Genomic DNA, 13,641 nt, shown 5'->3' on the forward strand with positions numbered 1-13,641 from the left:
TTACTGTACCAACTTGACTTACTCTTTACTGCGGACAGTCTTTACAGCATAAAACTTGTCCATCAGTTTATCTCTTGCTTTGTAAACACGACCAAAGCCTCCTTTTGCAAGACATTCTATGGAATCAAAGTCTGAGGTAAATCTGTAGAGGTTAACAAAATTGTTAATGCATCAACCAACCTAGAAAAAGATAACAATGTAAAATAAAAAACACAGACATGTCTTCCTGATTGTAAATCAATTATTGGGAGAGGTAACAAGCAAAAACGTTCATACCGTGATTGGTTTCTTGTCTCAGTTGGTCTGTTTTCCATATTTTTGTTTGTGTCAGCATCCTGAGAGTGAAATAAAGACTGGATTTAAAAGGCTGAAAATTCAAACTTTATTAATAAAAACAATAATGGCAACTTGACCAATGTGTTGCCCACTTTGTTGAAAAGCCAGGGTGTAGATAGATTTTTTTAAGAGCCTCCGTCTTCATAGATAGAGATACTGCAACTTTCTATTTCCTGTGACTTCATAAACTAAGGTTTCTTGGTCCTATATTCTGGTGCTTTCCCTATGCACATAGTATTTAGCATATAGTACATAGTATAATATTAAAGAAGGGGGATTTTTTTCTTTGAACTTTGCCAGAGTTGCTAGAATAATGAGAAAGATAACCAACCTTTTCCTTAGAAGGATTTGATGAATCTGTAAAGACTACTGAGTCACTTGTACCCGTTGGCATGCTTTGTGATGATGCTTCAAGAGACTCCCTTGGAGAATAAAATGAGGGACATGAGTAGAGCTTTCTTTGTATTGACCTCGACAATCTGCTTTGACTCTAGTATCAAACAAGTGACTTACAGTGAAGATGGTGTTGACAGCTGGGTTGGTACACTGTCCACAGACACAGACCTCAGGGACACCTAAAATGCAATAAATAAATAAATAACATGAAATTCATCTTTTACAGTGTAGGACCCTCCAAAGAAAATCATCTATCCTGTAGTAGTACTGCTTGACACTACCTTCAGAGGAGCAACTTTAGCTTTTTTCATGTCAAACCACAGTCAGTTTTAGTCAGCAGTACTCACTACAGCTTACATATCTAAACTCTGTTTTTGGAGAATGCATGTGAGATTATTTTCTAATAAGTCTTTTTTTTTACTTTGTGGCACCATATGGGAGTAGCACCATCCAAATTTCATTGTATTTTAATACAGTGATAATAAATGCTTTCTTCCTCTTCTACAGTTTTATGCTCTTAATACAGTGGCACAAGAATATAGAAGAAAGAGCAATGCCTTGCTTAAATGACTTATGATTAGGACTTTGGCCAGTGTGACAGTCTGATAGTGGGTTTCAGTCTAGGAATTAGTCAACAGTGACACAGAAACATGTTTTATTCTGAAAACATGAAGAAGACAATGTCCAGCTCTTTATTTTCCATGACTATACAAAGAAATGTAAAAAATAAAGAGACCTGAGCCTCAGTGGGGTTTGATGAATCTGTGAGTAATGCTGATTCAGTTGTACTCCTTTCCATACTTTGGGGCGATGCCTTAAAAGATTCCCTTTGAATTACAAAGAATGATGTTAGTGCAGTTTCATCAGTATGAAATTCTATCATCTGCTCTATCAATAATGTCAGCATGTACCCACAGTGTAGATGTTGGTGATGACAACATTGTTGGCCCACTGTCTTCAGACACTGTTGACCTGAAGGACACCTAAAATGAAACATTCTGCTTAAGTGACATAAAAACTATACACAATATTTGAAAAGGAATAGAAAATTAGAATATTATGTATGCTAACAATCTAATTAAGTGACATTAAAACCATATTTTAACATTTTAAAATAACAGAAAATATTAAATACCTTGCTGTCCCAGTCAGACTGTTCTTGAAGAGCAGACCAGGCCAGCTGAGCTGCACTTTGTTTGGCTTCCATGCTAGTCTTACCTTCACCTACCGGGTAGTCCTTGTCATTAATCACTAATTTATAAAAGAATCTGTGTAGGTAGGAGGGAATATCAGGATCTGAATAATGTACACCCTCTTCAATCAATCAAAAGTCAGCTCATAACTTCTACTCAAGTTACAGAGGTTCACTCATACTTACTTAGGGTCATGTGCTGGACCTGCTCTTTTCTCTTCAATGAAATTGTGGATCCTGCGTGTTTTCTGACAGTAGTTGTTGACAAGTGCAATGAAATTTGTCCTTTTGTTTTTAGACTTCACACCCAAGATCTGGCATGCAAGCCTGGCTGCTTCCTTCTTAGCGTCCTTCTTTGTTTTCGCAGAGGCCGCTGGGCACTCCTTATCACCAACTTTGAACCTACATCTAATATCATAAAAACCTTAATTAGTTTTAAGATGGAAACAAAGAGATGCAATTAATATTATTTCCAATGCAATATAGAGACTTACAGATAAGCAATATTTGATTCCACTTTTATTGACTCCACAGGTGTTATTGTGACATTGTTCCTTTGCCCATACTCATAGAGCAGGCTTACATAGTCTGTATCGGAGATACTTGTCTGATAAGGTGATGCAGTAGGACTTTCAGCAGTACTTTTAATCTGTCAAAAAACAACAACAACATCAATGAGACTTACACTGTGAACTCTCCTTCCACTCTTAATAACCACATTAATAGATAACAGACAAAGAGAGATGATAATCTTACAGAGTCAGATGGGTCCTGTTGTTTTGTCTCCAGCAAGTATTTCAGAGTATTTTCAGCTGCTCTCTGTTTGGCCTCCTTCTTACTTTTCCCCTCGCCGTTGGCATAGGTTTTACCATTCAGGACTGCTGTTACGGTAAATCTGAAGAGGCATTGTCAAAGCTTTGGTTACGCTCACAAGGTGACTTGAGGTGATGTTGGTGGTGGGGTACATTAAGAAACAATGCCAATTTCAACACTGAACAGTGAATGTTCAATATAGTTAAATATAAATAGTAGTATCATTTACTGTACAATGATTTTACAGAGCAAGTTGAGGAAGCTTGAGACTAACATGGCAGGGAAACAGGTCTGGTCACATCTTCACTGCTACTTTATATGTGGCCTTACAGTGAATGCTCAAACCATTGTCCTGATTTATGGGACACCATTGTACTCACTTTTGTGCAATTGTTAATACTCATGAAAACTTTGTGAAGGGCTGTGAGCCAGGCTGTTAAAAATATCCTACAGTAACCTCTTTTGCACTATTGTGATATACTGTATTTAGATGTTAAAGCTGTAAAAGTACAGGCAGGGTACATGCGATACTGTTGATGTCCAACCACCACCACCACCCCTATCACCAGCCTCGCCTCGCCAAGACAACCTTTGGACGAGACTGCTTATCCTCTCACTTCCTACTACTGCGGCACGACTATGACAGAATAAGCATCGTCCATGTGCAAAACTAAGAGCAGCTGGTATCATAATCTCTTTTGACTCACGTTTTATCATGGTCGGGGCCGGTAGAGTCAAGGTCGTCAAATTTCAGCTCCAAGCCTCTTTTCCGTGCATATTCGGTTAGTTTAGAAACATAGTCACCGTTTTCCATCGTAAATTCCATCAGTCGGAATTTCAGTCAAAATTGCCCACAACTGCTAGAACAAGGTGGAGAGGTTACGATACGTCTCTCTTTTCGATCTCCATTTAAACTTTTCTTCCACATCCGCTTATCAGGACTCTTCTCTGATTCTGCAGCCTTCCCTAGTCCTAAGTTTCGATTTCTCTGAGTAAACGTCATCCCCATTTAATTACTCGTAGACCATGGACACGGAAGCTGTGCACTATCAACAAGTGGAGATGTCACTCCCTCTTTCTCTTAATTGTATTTTGTTAATAATGATGCACATTTGGTATCCTGCACATTCTTAGTTCCAGCCTTTGTACTTGTCCATTGGCATTAAGAATCTTGCAAGAACAGGGAAAAAATATTTAAAAAGGGGACACCTCCTCTAAATGTGTGGTTGGGGTTCACTTCCAACCCAAAGTTGGGAAAGGGAAACAGGGCCAGTAGGTCCAGAGGAGCTGTTTCATTCATGCATGTATTGAGAGAATTGGATAACAATTTACAAGCATAGCAACTTTCTTCCTTTCATATTTCCCTCCTTATCTGTAGAGAACAGACACCATTTGACCTTAATAACAATGTTATTTATCAGTGATGAACATTACTTGTTTGCCCTGTAGTGCTAATTAAGTTTGTCAAATTGGCCCCATTGGTAAAATAATAGCAAAATGAATTCAGTCAAAGACAGAAAATAAAACAATAGTTTTTAAGACCCAGCTTTTTTCTTTAATAGTGTATTCAGGCAGACCCAAAAGTCGTCAGTTTTCAGTTACTATAAGTTGAAATGGTTTAAATCAGTACACTCAGTCTCAATTATAATAACTGGAGAAGAAAAAGGGTGAGCATCTCTGCACTGTATCAATAACCAGCACAATGAAATAAATAAAAAAATCCCTCCTGGGTGAAATACCAATAAATCTGGCACACTGCTCACTACAGACATGAATGCCACTAAAATAGTGAACTCATGTGACTGAACTCAGACGTTTTATTGGACTTAATGGCTCCCATCATCATGGGAGTCATGCTACAGCTATTTTGTGATATTTAGAAAAATATGTTCATTGTTTTGTACAAGACTAATAATTACTAATTAACTGACATAATTATTTATTGAAAGTGAATATGGAACATATTTAATTTCACGTTTCATTCGCTGATTATAAAATGAATGGGTTTATATGCCTTTTTCCATAATTATTAATGTCCCATCAGATCTTTGAATAAGTCTCTGTTCCCTATCAGACAGTCCTACTGTCTCGATGCATATTTTTTAGCTCTTGAAGTGCATGAGCGACCTCTTCCAGGCCTTTCTTCAGTTTACTTGCTTCAGGTCGGTCTTCTGGCTTCACACACAGAGTTGACTTTATAATGTGGTTCTGTAATGAAACAACAACAACAAGCAAAATCTCCATATAAAATCTTCATAACATCAATACATGCTTTCACTCCAATCTACAGTATTTCCCATGTTTGGATTTAACAACTAAGCAAAAACCCCTCAATCTCAGTTCTTCTCTGTTGGGTATTATAACAAGGGACCACCACTCTATGGCTGATAATGTTTTATGTTTCAAGTAAATTAAAAAAACTGTTGAAGTACCTCATAGGGAAAATTGTGTGAAAATCCTTTAGGAAGTTTTTGGTTTCTGGCATCGTCCCAAATCTGGTATTTATGTAAAGATCAAAGGAGGGAAGAATGTTTAATAGGCTTCACAGATGTCCAATAATGCTGTTGAAATTTGCAATTCATGAAATTATATTGGACAACAATATAAATACTCCAGTTGTCTTGGAAAAACTCACCACTTTCCGCTCATTGCCAGTAGGGAGGTTCCAGAGAAGTTCAAAATATATCAAGCCCAAAGCAAATATGTCCACTTTTCGGTCGTAAATGCTCCTGCTCTTCTGTCATAAAACAAGAACATGAGATCTGTGCTGTGAAACCTTCTTTGTTTACATTCTCTTCATCCAACCATCCAGGCCATGGGCCACCTCAGAACTGTTTAAAGTCTAATGTAACCAACCCAGTGGTCCTTTGCTTGTGGCAGTTAGTACAAGCATTATCGGACAGTCCTTGGTTCAGGTGTTCAATTCCAGGGCACATAGGACATTCATCACAAACACTGCCAAGTTGACTGTGACTTTCATTTAAGGCTGTGTATCTTTGACAGTCAGGAAGACTGAAACAAAACCAGCTTAACAAAGCAGTGCTGTACAGCACCATTAGTGCTCAACATGGCTTAAAGTCTGTCTGTTAAAGTTAATGTCTGTTTAGACCATCTAACCTGCTCAGGAGCCATGTAAGATGGGGTTCCCTTGTACACTGATCTCTCCATCACGTTCTCGGCATCGTCATCATTCTCAGCAGTGACCAGACCAAAGTCTCCGATCTTCACTTCTCCATCCCGCCCAAACATGATGTTTGCAGGCTAAACATTTTTAAAAAGAACACAAATAAACATGTAACTCCTTCAGTGAAGTGATGTAAAAAATACAGATTTTATCATATCATCCTCTCACCTTCAGGTCTCTGTGGATGAGCATCTTGGAGTGAATGTACTCGACTCCACTGACTATTTGCAGAGCAATGGTTAGACTGTCCTCCCTTCTCTTGAAGTCTCGCAGAGATTTCTTCACATTCTGAGTATTTTTCTCATCGATCCACACTCTAAGTGTTCTGAGGTCACACAGCTCCATCTGAATATAGAGGAACTGTGCAGGTGAAATACTGGTTGACCTAGAAACGCAAGAAAAAAGAAATGATGTACCTCCATTATAGTTAATAAGAACACTAGAGCAAAGAGACTTACTGCGAAGTACTGCTACTGTCAGCTGTACTCTCCCACTGGTACTCTGTATCCTCCATCCAACACGTGTAGTATCGAACGATGTTGCAGTGATGGAGGTCTGATAACGCCCCCACTTCTCGTAGAGCTTTTCTGATCAAATACCAGAACAAGACTAAATTAATAGAACTTTTAATTTATTTTGCACTACATCTGCAACTTTTTTTGTTTGTAAAAGGTAACAAAAATGATACATTGCCTACACAATTATACACTGCATTTGTAAATATTTCTTTTTCATGAAAATACTATGCAGTGCTTATTAAATTAAATAGAATGATTGTATAGTTTACTTACTCTTTGCAGCGTACGATCTTTATAGCATAATACTTATCCAACAGTTTTTGTTTTGCCTTGAAAACACGACCAAAGGCTCCTTTGCCGAGCCGCTCTATGGAGTCAAATTCTGAAGTAAATCTGTTGAGATTAACATAAACGAAGTTAAAAATATAAAGATGTCTTTTTGTCAATTGTAAGTCCATTTTTGGAATAAAGAACACAACTAAAGACAATAGAAATATTAAATTATGCTAAGATTATACCTCAGTGACTTTCCATACCTTGACATTACTGGCTGCGTTGATTTTTTCTCACTAGGATCTCCTTGATTCTTTTCTGCAGAGATCTTTGTAGCCTTAATAAATAAAAATAAGCCATGATTTTGAGATTGCAATGTAAAAGCAAAAAGCCACTAAATATATTTCAGAGTTTCAACAGATCTATTTTACCTCTTTTCTGTTTCTGGAGGCATTTTGGAAATTTGCTGCAATTCTGACAAGACACGGAAAATGATAATCAGCTGTAATGCCATGTGAAATATTCCATACTGTGGGTTTATAGTGGGTTTCAAAAGATGACTTACTTTCTTTTGGGCTTCAAATCAGGAGTTTGATCCTTAACCTGTGAAGTAAGAAAACAGACTCAAATTACAAAACATTTGTTACATACTTGAATATAATCAAACTGGTTTAGCTTCTTATTGATCAAGTGTTTTTTTCCCTAGAGGTGCCATTTTATACATAAGTATGAAACCCATCATAGTGGTCATAGAAATCCATCATCATAGTATCCATCATAGAGGAGGAGACATCAACTTCTAAGTGGCAGAAATTCAACCAAGGATTATGAAGTGAAGGTCTTTTTACATGAAAGGCAAATTAGAGCAATATATCTCATTCAACCAACTGTGCATAACAAAATGACCTGTCATCACCATGTAAGAGTAGTAGATAGTAGTAAATAACAGACCTGAGCCTTGGGAGGGATCGGTGTTGGTGAAAAATTGGTGAAAACACTAGGAGTTGACATGCTTTTTGATTTTGCATTCAGTGGTTCCCTTTGAAAATAGAGCGAGACAAATTAGAATAATCTCAACATTAAACTTTTATCATCTGTTGTACTTCTCAGTCGGTGCCTTACGGTGTGCTTGCTGGTGAGGACAGCTTGACTGGCGTCCCCTCATAAGACGTAACTGATCTTAAAGTAATCTGAAAGCACAAAGGAAGTGTTTGGCTGTTACCTAGTGTCATATTTTCTACTAGTTAATGCTCTCTGGCACGGGGTGCAACATAAGTGTAGTAATCATCAGCGTAACATCAATGTGATATTTTTATTATGGGGATCCATTTTAATTTTTTAGGATGTTAAACCACAGCTGTTGGTAATCTACTGCTACCAGGAGATGCTTGAAGTGTGAACACCCATGCTGACATTTGTGGTACAAATTGTAGAAACAGTTTGATTTGACAAGGCAGTTCCAGAAAACAATGAGCCTGAGTTAACAATACACTAGGTGGCATAAAAACCACAATTTATCATATTAAAAGAACAAGAAATACTTAAATAATACCTTGCTGTCCCAGTCAGACTGTTCTTGAAGAGCAGACCAGGCCAGCTGAGCTGCACTTTGTTTGGCTTCCTTGACAGTCTTACCCTCACCCTCAGGGTATTCCTTGTTGTCGATCACTAATTTGTAGAAGAATCTGTGTTGTTTTTAAGAAATAGTTTAGATCATTGTGTTAACATTTTAATATTTTTCTCATAAATAAACATTAATCAGGAGTTAGCACACAGTGTCTGTAGTGTCTGTTCAAGTCACAGAGGTTCAGGTTGAACTTACTGACGGTTGTGAGGTGGGCCACAGCTCCTCACTTCGATGAATGTATGGGTGCGCCTTGTTTTCTGACAGTAATGGTTGACCAATCCAATGAAATTCATCTCTGTGAAGCTTCCATCTTCAGGCTTTATGTTCACGTTTTGTACCTTTTCACTGTTAAAACCAGAACGAATCAGACACCAGTTAAAAACTTTAACAACCGAACAGAATCAGAATGAGACGATGCATTCACACAGTTTGTTCTCACCAGATTTCGGACACATTTTGACTCGATTCCTCCTTTTGCTGGCTCGATATGCCACTGTCCTCTCTAGGCTTAAAAACAAAAAAGTATGGTTTCTTTGTGATTTCATTGTGTAGTGTGGCCAACATGTGAAAAATGTATTCTCATTTATGACTATATCAATCATTGACAGGCATTCCTTCCTTCCCTCTTCACTTTTTCTAGGACTTTTTAAAGCATCATTACTACTGTATACTACAACTATTTTACTTTAAAATAACTGCTTCAAAATCAATCATTCAATTCTGATGGTTCACTGACTTGTAATAGGGAGAATGTTGCCTCTGTCATTCCCACTCCACACCTGTTCTTGCTCTGTATAACTGAATGATAGTCAGCAGCTTAAACTGCTGGAATCAGGCCAAGCAAGTACAAGAGTAATGCCAAACTGTAAATCAGTTAAAAAGACTTAGAAGTCATTAAAAACCAGCTTTTATCTCTGATATCCAGCCAGGAGACTCTTACAATATCAAGAATTATAAACAGAGTTTGGTGTTTATTAGCTGGGGATCATGGGTAATATACACTGATGAATTCAGTGAATGGGACTACACAGTCGGAGCTCCAGTCAAGCGATTGATAGGCTTTGTCTTCTGTACATGAAAACCACTTAACTGCTTGACGTTGTTGCTCTGCAAAGTTAACTTTGTGGCTTTAATTAAGCGTATTCCTACTTACCTCTGTAGTTTTACCACCACATATCTCGTGATATACAAGCTTGGCTGCTTCCTCCTTGGCTTCCTTCTTTGTTTTCCCATATCCAGCTGGGTACTCCTTATCACCAACCACAAACCTGCAACAACTAATATCACACAAACATTTTATTTAATGTGTCTTTATATGGTGACTCAACAGTTAAGAATAAATTAGGATACACTGCGGAGACTTACAGAGAAGAGTAATTTGGTCCCAGTCTGCTTGACTCCACAGGCCTTATAATCAGCTTGTTCTTCTGACCGTATTCATTGAGCCAACAGATGTAGTTGATGTTAATGGTACCTGTCTGAGGAAGAACTGGTGCAGAGGAAGCTTCTGCTGCGTTTTCTGTCTGTCGAAAAAACAGCAAACATACGTCGAGGAGACGTGTGACCACCTCTGTCCTCTGATGAAAACGGACACATGCAGCAGGTAAATAAATCAGCATCTTACACACTCAGCTGGTTCCTCCAGCAGGCCTCTCAGGGCGTTTTTAGCTGCCTGCTGTTTGGCCTCCTTCTTGTTCTTCCCCACGCCGTCAGGATACACTTTGTCATTCAAAACTGCTCTCACTGTAAACCTGTGGAAGGATTATAAGAGAAATGGAGGATGCAATGCAAAGACATGAATCTGCATTTTATTATATGTGAATAACCTTACTGTTAAATTCATTTTTGTGCTGGCACTAGAGCTTGTTGTCACCTGAAAATTTGGTGTATTGGTTTCAAAACAGTTCTTTTTCAGTATTTAACTTGATGCTACAGACACAGTCCAGTCAATACTCAACGAACATTGAATTTCATCACCCTTGCATCCATCACAGCCTTTGCATTTTCCCATTTTCCACAGATTATCTCGAGTGAATTTGAGAGAATGTAATCAATATGTTATAACAAACCTGTTCCCCAGGTATGTTACAATAAACATACCTGGGGAAACTGAGTGGCCCGAAGCAACATGAAGAATATTATCGCTTATCTAGTATTTCTACAAGCAAAAACTTCTGCTGTTTGTCAGATAATCACATATATGTAAACACATGGTGCGTGACAATATGCATCTATATGGAAACATACTATGCTTCCATTTAGTAGGGGTCTGTCCTGCTGAAGTTCTCACTCATGCATGAGTTTGCAGACAACTGATCAGACTCACGTTTTAATGTGATCCGGGCCAATAGCTCCAACGTCTTCATATCTCAGCGCTAAGCGGGTTCTCTGGGAGTACTCGTTCAGTTTAGCGACGTAGTTTTCCGTTTCCATTATAAATTACGACTCCGAGTAACAAAATATAAAATAAACAATGTGCAAATCTCAGTATAGTGCATATTTTTTCCTGTTTTCATCTCACGCTGCCTCCATGTCTTCGTAAGGCTGTGCCCAGTTCCGATTTAGTCTTTGCCCTCAGTTAAGTTTCGGTTTCTCGGTAAACGTCCATAGACTGCAAACGTCACAATACGTGGTGCGTTCAAGTGAGGTCTGAAATACCAAAATCGATGTAGCATAACATGAATATACGGCTGGGAAAAATGTATGGTAAATGGAAAAATGTTAGTCTAACGTTAGCTAGATTTGGCTAGTAGCCGTCAACTCACAAGGAAAATTATATATTTGACAAACATTCAACTAATGTCTGCTTTAATGTTTTGTTTTGCTGGCAGCTTCAAATGTTTGTAGCTTTAATAAATTATGTGCCTACCTGTTGTTCACCTTGTCAAAACGCTTATTTTAAATCATTAGCATTTAACAACTATAGTTTCCAGGAGGCTTAATAACGCCGTCTACAGGTGAGACTCATGGGAGCTGTAGTTAATTGTTAACACAAAACATTTGCGTTGTGTTTCAGCGCTTCAGAAACATAAATGAAAGACACTGACAATTTAGGTGTTGTCTAGTGTGTAAGCCAGGATCTTTAAAACAAGCAAAAAGGCAGCCATAGTTTATTTACTGCTACAGTGCACTTATCAGATTCAGATTTTCTGCTGAGAAGAAAAATGTTACTGAAATCCAGTGGTGACAGCAGAGGATACTAAAATAATAACAGTACCAATAGTTTTAAGACTCATGTTAACTCATCTGTAAACTGCCATAGTAATTTCTGGTACTTAAAGTTACTAAAATAAAACAATACAGAAGATGCCACGGTAGACGTTTTAAAACATTTAATGAAAACACAGTATATCTTTTCAAAATAGAAATATTAAAAAGATATCATGAACTTATAACATAATTCCTTAATGTTAAAAATAAACTAAGACAACCACTCAGAAACAGTACAAACAGTGTTGTTTTTTAGAGTCCGACAATAGATTCAACCAGGATGATAAATAAATCTTGCTGTCTGCACATATGTAGCTGCATTTTCACCCGAGAACTACTGCACTTTTTTTCTTTTTAAATTAAGTTCAGTCATGATCTGCTGCTGTATCCCCAGGACAGTTAGAGCTTAAGTCCTCTTCATCTGTAAGAAAAAAACAAAGAAAAATATAGAAATACAGCAGCAAAAGCAATAAAACTGCAGCCATGTTGTCATCACTATTACCATTGTAGGTGGTCCCACACCATATGCAGTAAAAATGGACTCCTCTCAGATAGGATGTCAGAATTTGCAGTTTGTCAAAGGACTGTAACAGAGAGGCACAAACCAAATGACTTGTCTCACAGAGTATGCAAATATATTGTTTATACTGTCATAGAATAATCTCCTATCATGTGAATACTCACAGTTAATTCTACAATCTCCTCTTCATCCTCCTCCTCCTCCTCCTTCTCATGCTCTTCCTCGTCGTCAGCGTCTGCTTTCGGCCAGTACCAGTCTTCTCTGGGGACAGTGATGCCCTGAAATGAAAGGAGAAATGAATTTACTGCATTAATCCATGGTCATTTTTCCTGGTATGTTTTTGTTAATTGTCGTTGCAGAGTGACGTCCTGATGAGCCCGTGCTACATTTGTAATTCCTCCAACCTTCTGACTGTCAAGCTGCTCACAGGCTCGCTGACTCCTTCTGAGATCTCCTTCAATCTTACGCTCCTCCCTCTCCGTCCTTACTCTTGACCTGGAATGAAAAAGCCCCAAGATGACACACACACAGACCAAGAAACATTTTGGCATGGTGCATCTCACAGTCAACTACAAACCTCACCTAAAATCCTCCAGAGATTTGGTCTCATTCTGTTGTTTGGCTCGTACTTTCTGCCGATAATGTTCAAGTTCCTCCTCAGCTTTTCTTTTCTTCACCTCCTCCATCCCAATTCCACCTCTGTCTGATTCAGCGCACGCAGGAAAATACACCGTAAGCCATCGGTTGGATTACATGTCAGTACCAAACACACATTTAATTCAAAGAAAAGTATTGCCCACCGGTTTTGATGTTTAGAGGAATTGGATCAACCCTCCCTGCTCCTGAAGAGGTGACACAAATGAACATTAATACACGCAATAATTGCAAAACATGTAAAATAAGATAACCAGTAAAGCAGAAACTTGCCCTTCTTCCCGAGGCCTTGACCCGCTTTGTAACCCATTTTCTGCAGGAGTGCAAATCCCTTGTTCTCATTGCTGATGGAGCTCTGTAAAGCTGTTTCTCGACTTTCCTTCTCCTGCTCCTTGTAGGTTTTCTGACGGTTCCTAATGTTTTTCTCCGTTTGCTGCATCTCCTTCTTCATCGCTTCTTTTACCCGCCTCACCATGCTGACTCCTGGTTTCACATCTTGTCTGAAAGACAGGGCAACATTAGGAAAGATATTAGTATAAGAAAACTGGCAGTTAGTCTGAGAGCAATGACTGCAAACTCCCACTTCTATATTTCTAAATCATGGTTTTCAACGCCACAATGTCGACATCCTCAGGTTTTAATCCAGAACAGCAGACGAACAAAACACTTACATTTTACTGAGAAATGCATCAGACATATAATCCTCCTCTTCATCAGACATTATGGCCACGTAAAAAAAGAAAACAAGTCGAAAGCAACCGCCCCAGCTAACACTGACCTATCCAGTTGAGCGTTTGTATTTGCTACACGGATGTTTGGTTCGTTCGAGTATACATTCCGAGTAGCTACAACGAACGCAGCGAGTCGGAAGTTCCGGGAAATAATTAAGACGAAGATGTGTATTTTAGTGCACAGAGA

At 38.4% G+C, this 13,641-nt stretch overlaps 2 protein-coding genes across 2 annotated transcripts in view; both read right to left on the reverse strand.

Annotated features, from left to right (window-relative positions):
* LOC108885817 (uncharacterized) overlaps window positions 1-10,945 on the reverse strand; it is a 33,339-nt gene extending 22,394 nt beyond the window's left edge. Inside the window, exons 1-13 of the mRNA XM_051076640.1 lie at window positions 10,666-10,945; window positions 9,964-10,090; window positions 9,705-9,862; window positions 9,493-9,616; window positions 8,779-8,846; window positions 8,535-8,684; window positions 8,265-8,397; window positions 1,648-1,715; window positions 1,469-1,559; window positions 850-911; window positions 668-758; window positions 277-335; window positions 23-142 (exon numbers count right to left, since the gene is read on the reverse strand). Of these exons, the coding sequence (XP_050932597.1) occupies window positions 23-142; window positions 277-335; window positions 668-758; window positions 850-911; window positions 1,469-1,559; window positions 1,648-1,715; window positions 8,265-8,397; window positions 8,535-8,684; window positions 8,779-8,846; window positions 9,493-9,616; window positions 9,705-9,862; window positions 9,964-10,090; window positions 10,666-10,772 (1,358 nt within the window). The 5' untranslated portion in view covers window positions 10,773-10,945. The remainder of the gene's footprint in view (window positions 1-22; window positions 143-276; window positions 336-667; window positions 759-849; window positions 912-1,468; window positions 1,560-1,647; window positions 1,716-8,264; window positions 8,398-8,534; window positions 8,685-8,778; window positions 8,847-9,492; window positions 9,617-9,704; window positions 9,863-9,963; window positions 10,091-10,665) is intronic.
* Window positions 10,946-11,656: 711 nt separating this feature from the next.
* Window positions 11,657-13,560, reverse strand: gpatch11 (G patch domain containing 11). The gene is made up of 8 exons (XM_018680290.2): window positions 13,395-13,560; window positions 12,997-13,223; window positions 12,870-12,911; window positions 12,652-12,772; window positions 12,474-12,564; window positions 12,234-12,347; window positions 12,052-12,133; window positions 11,657-11,970 (listed from the first exon to the last, which is right to left on the reverse strand). The coding sequence occupies exons 1-8, from the start codon at window positions 13,442-13,444 to the stop codon at window positions 11,915-11,917; spliced, it is 783 nt and encodes a 260-aa protein (XP_018535806.1). The 5' UTR covers window positions 13,445-13,560; the 3' UTR covers window positions 11,657-11,914.
* Between the last annotated feature and the right edge of the window lie 81 nt (window positions 13,561-13,641).

Source organism: Lates calcarifer, linkage group LG16_LG22 (genome assembly GCF_001640805.2).
Source record: "Lates calcarifer isolate ASB-BC8 linkage group LG16_LG22, TLL_Latcal_v3, whole genome shotgun sequence".
NCBI lineage: Eukaryota > Metazoa > Chordata > Actinopteri > Centropomidae > Lates > Lates calcarifer.

Bases quoted from the DNA above. Each gene is read 5' to 3' on its own strand.
- gpatch11 (XM_018680290.2), bottom strand. From the start codon at position 13,444: ATGTCTGATGAAGAGGAGGATTATATGTCTGATGCATTTCTCAGTAAA. The intron at 12,134-12,233 runs GTGAGTATTCAC...TCTCTGTTACAG, and splicing joins AGGAGATTGTAGAATTAACT to TCCTTTGACAAACTGCAAAT. The intron at 11,971-12,051 runs GTAATAGTGATG...TTTTTCTTACAG, and splicing joins GTGTGGGACCACCTACAATG to ATGAAGAGGACTTAAGCTCT.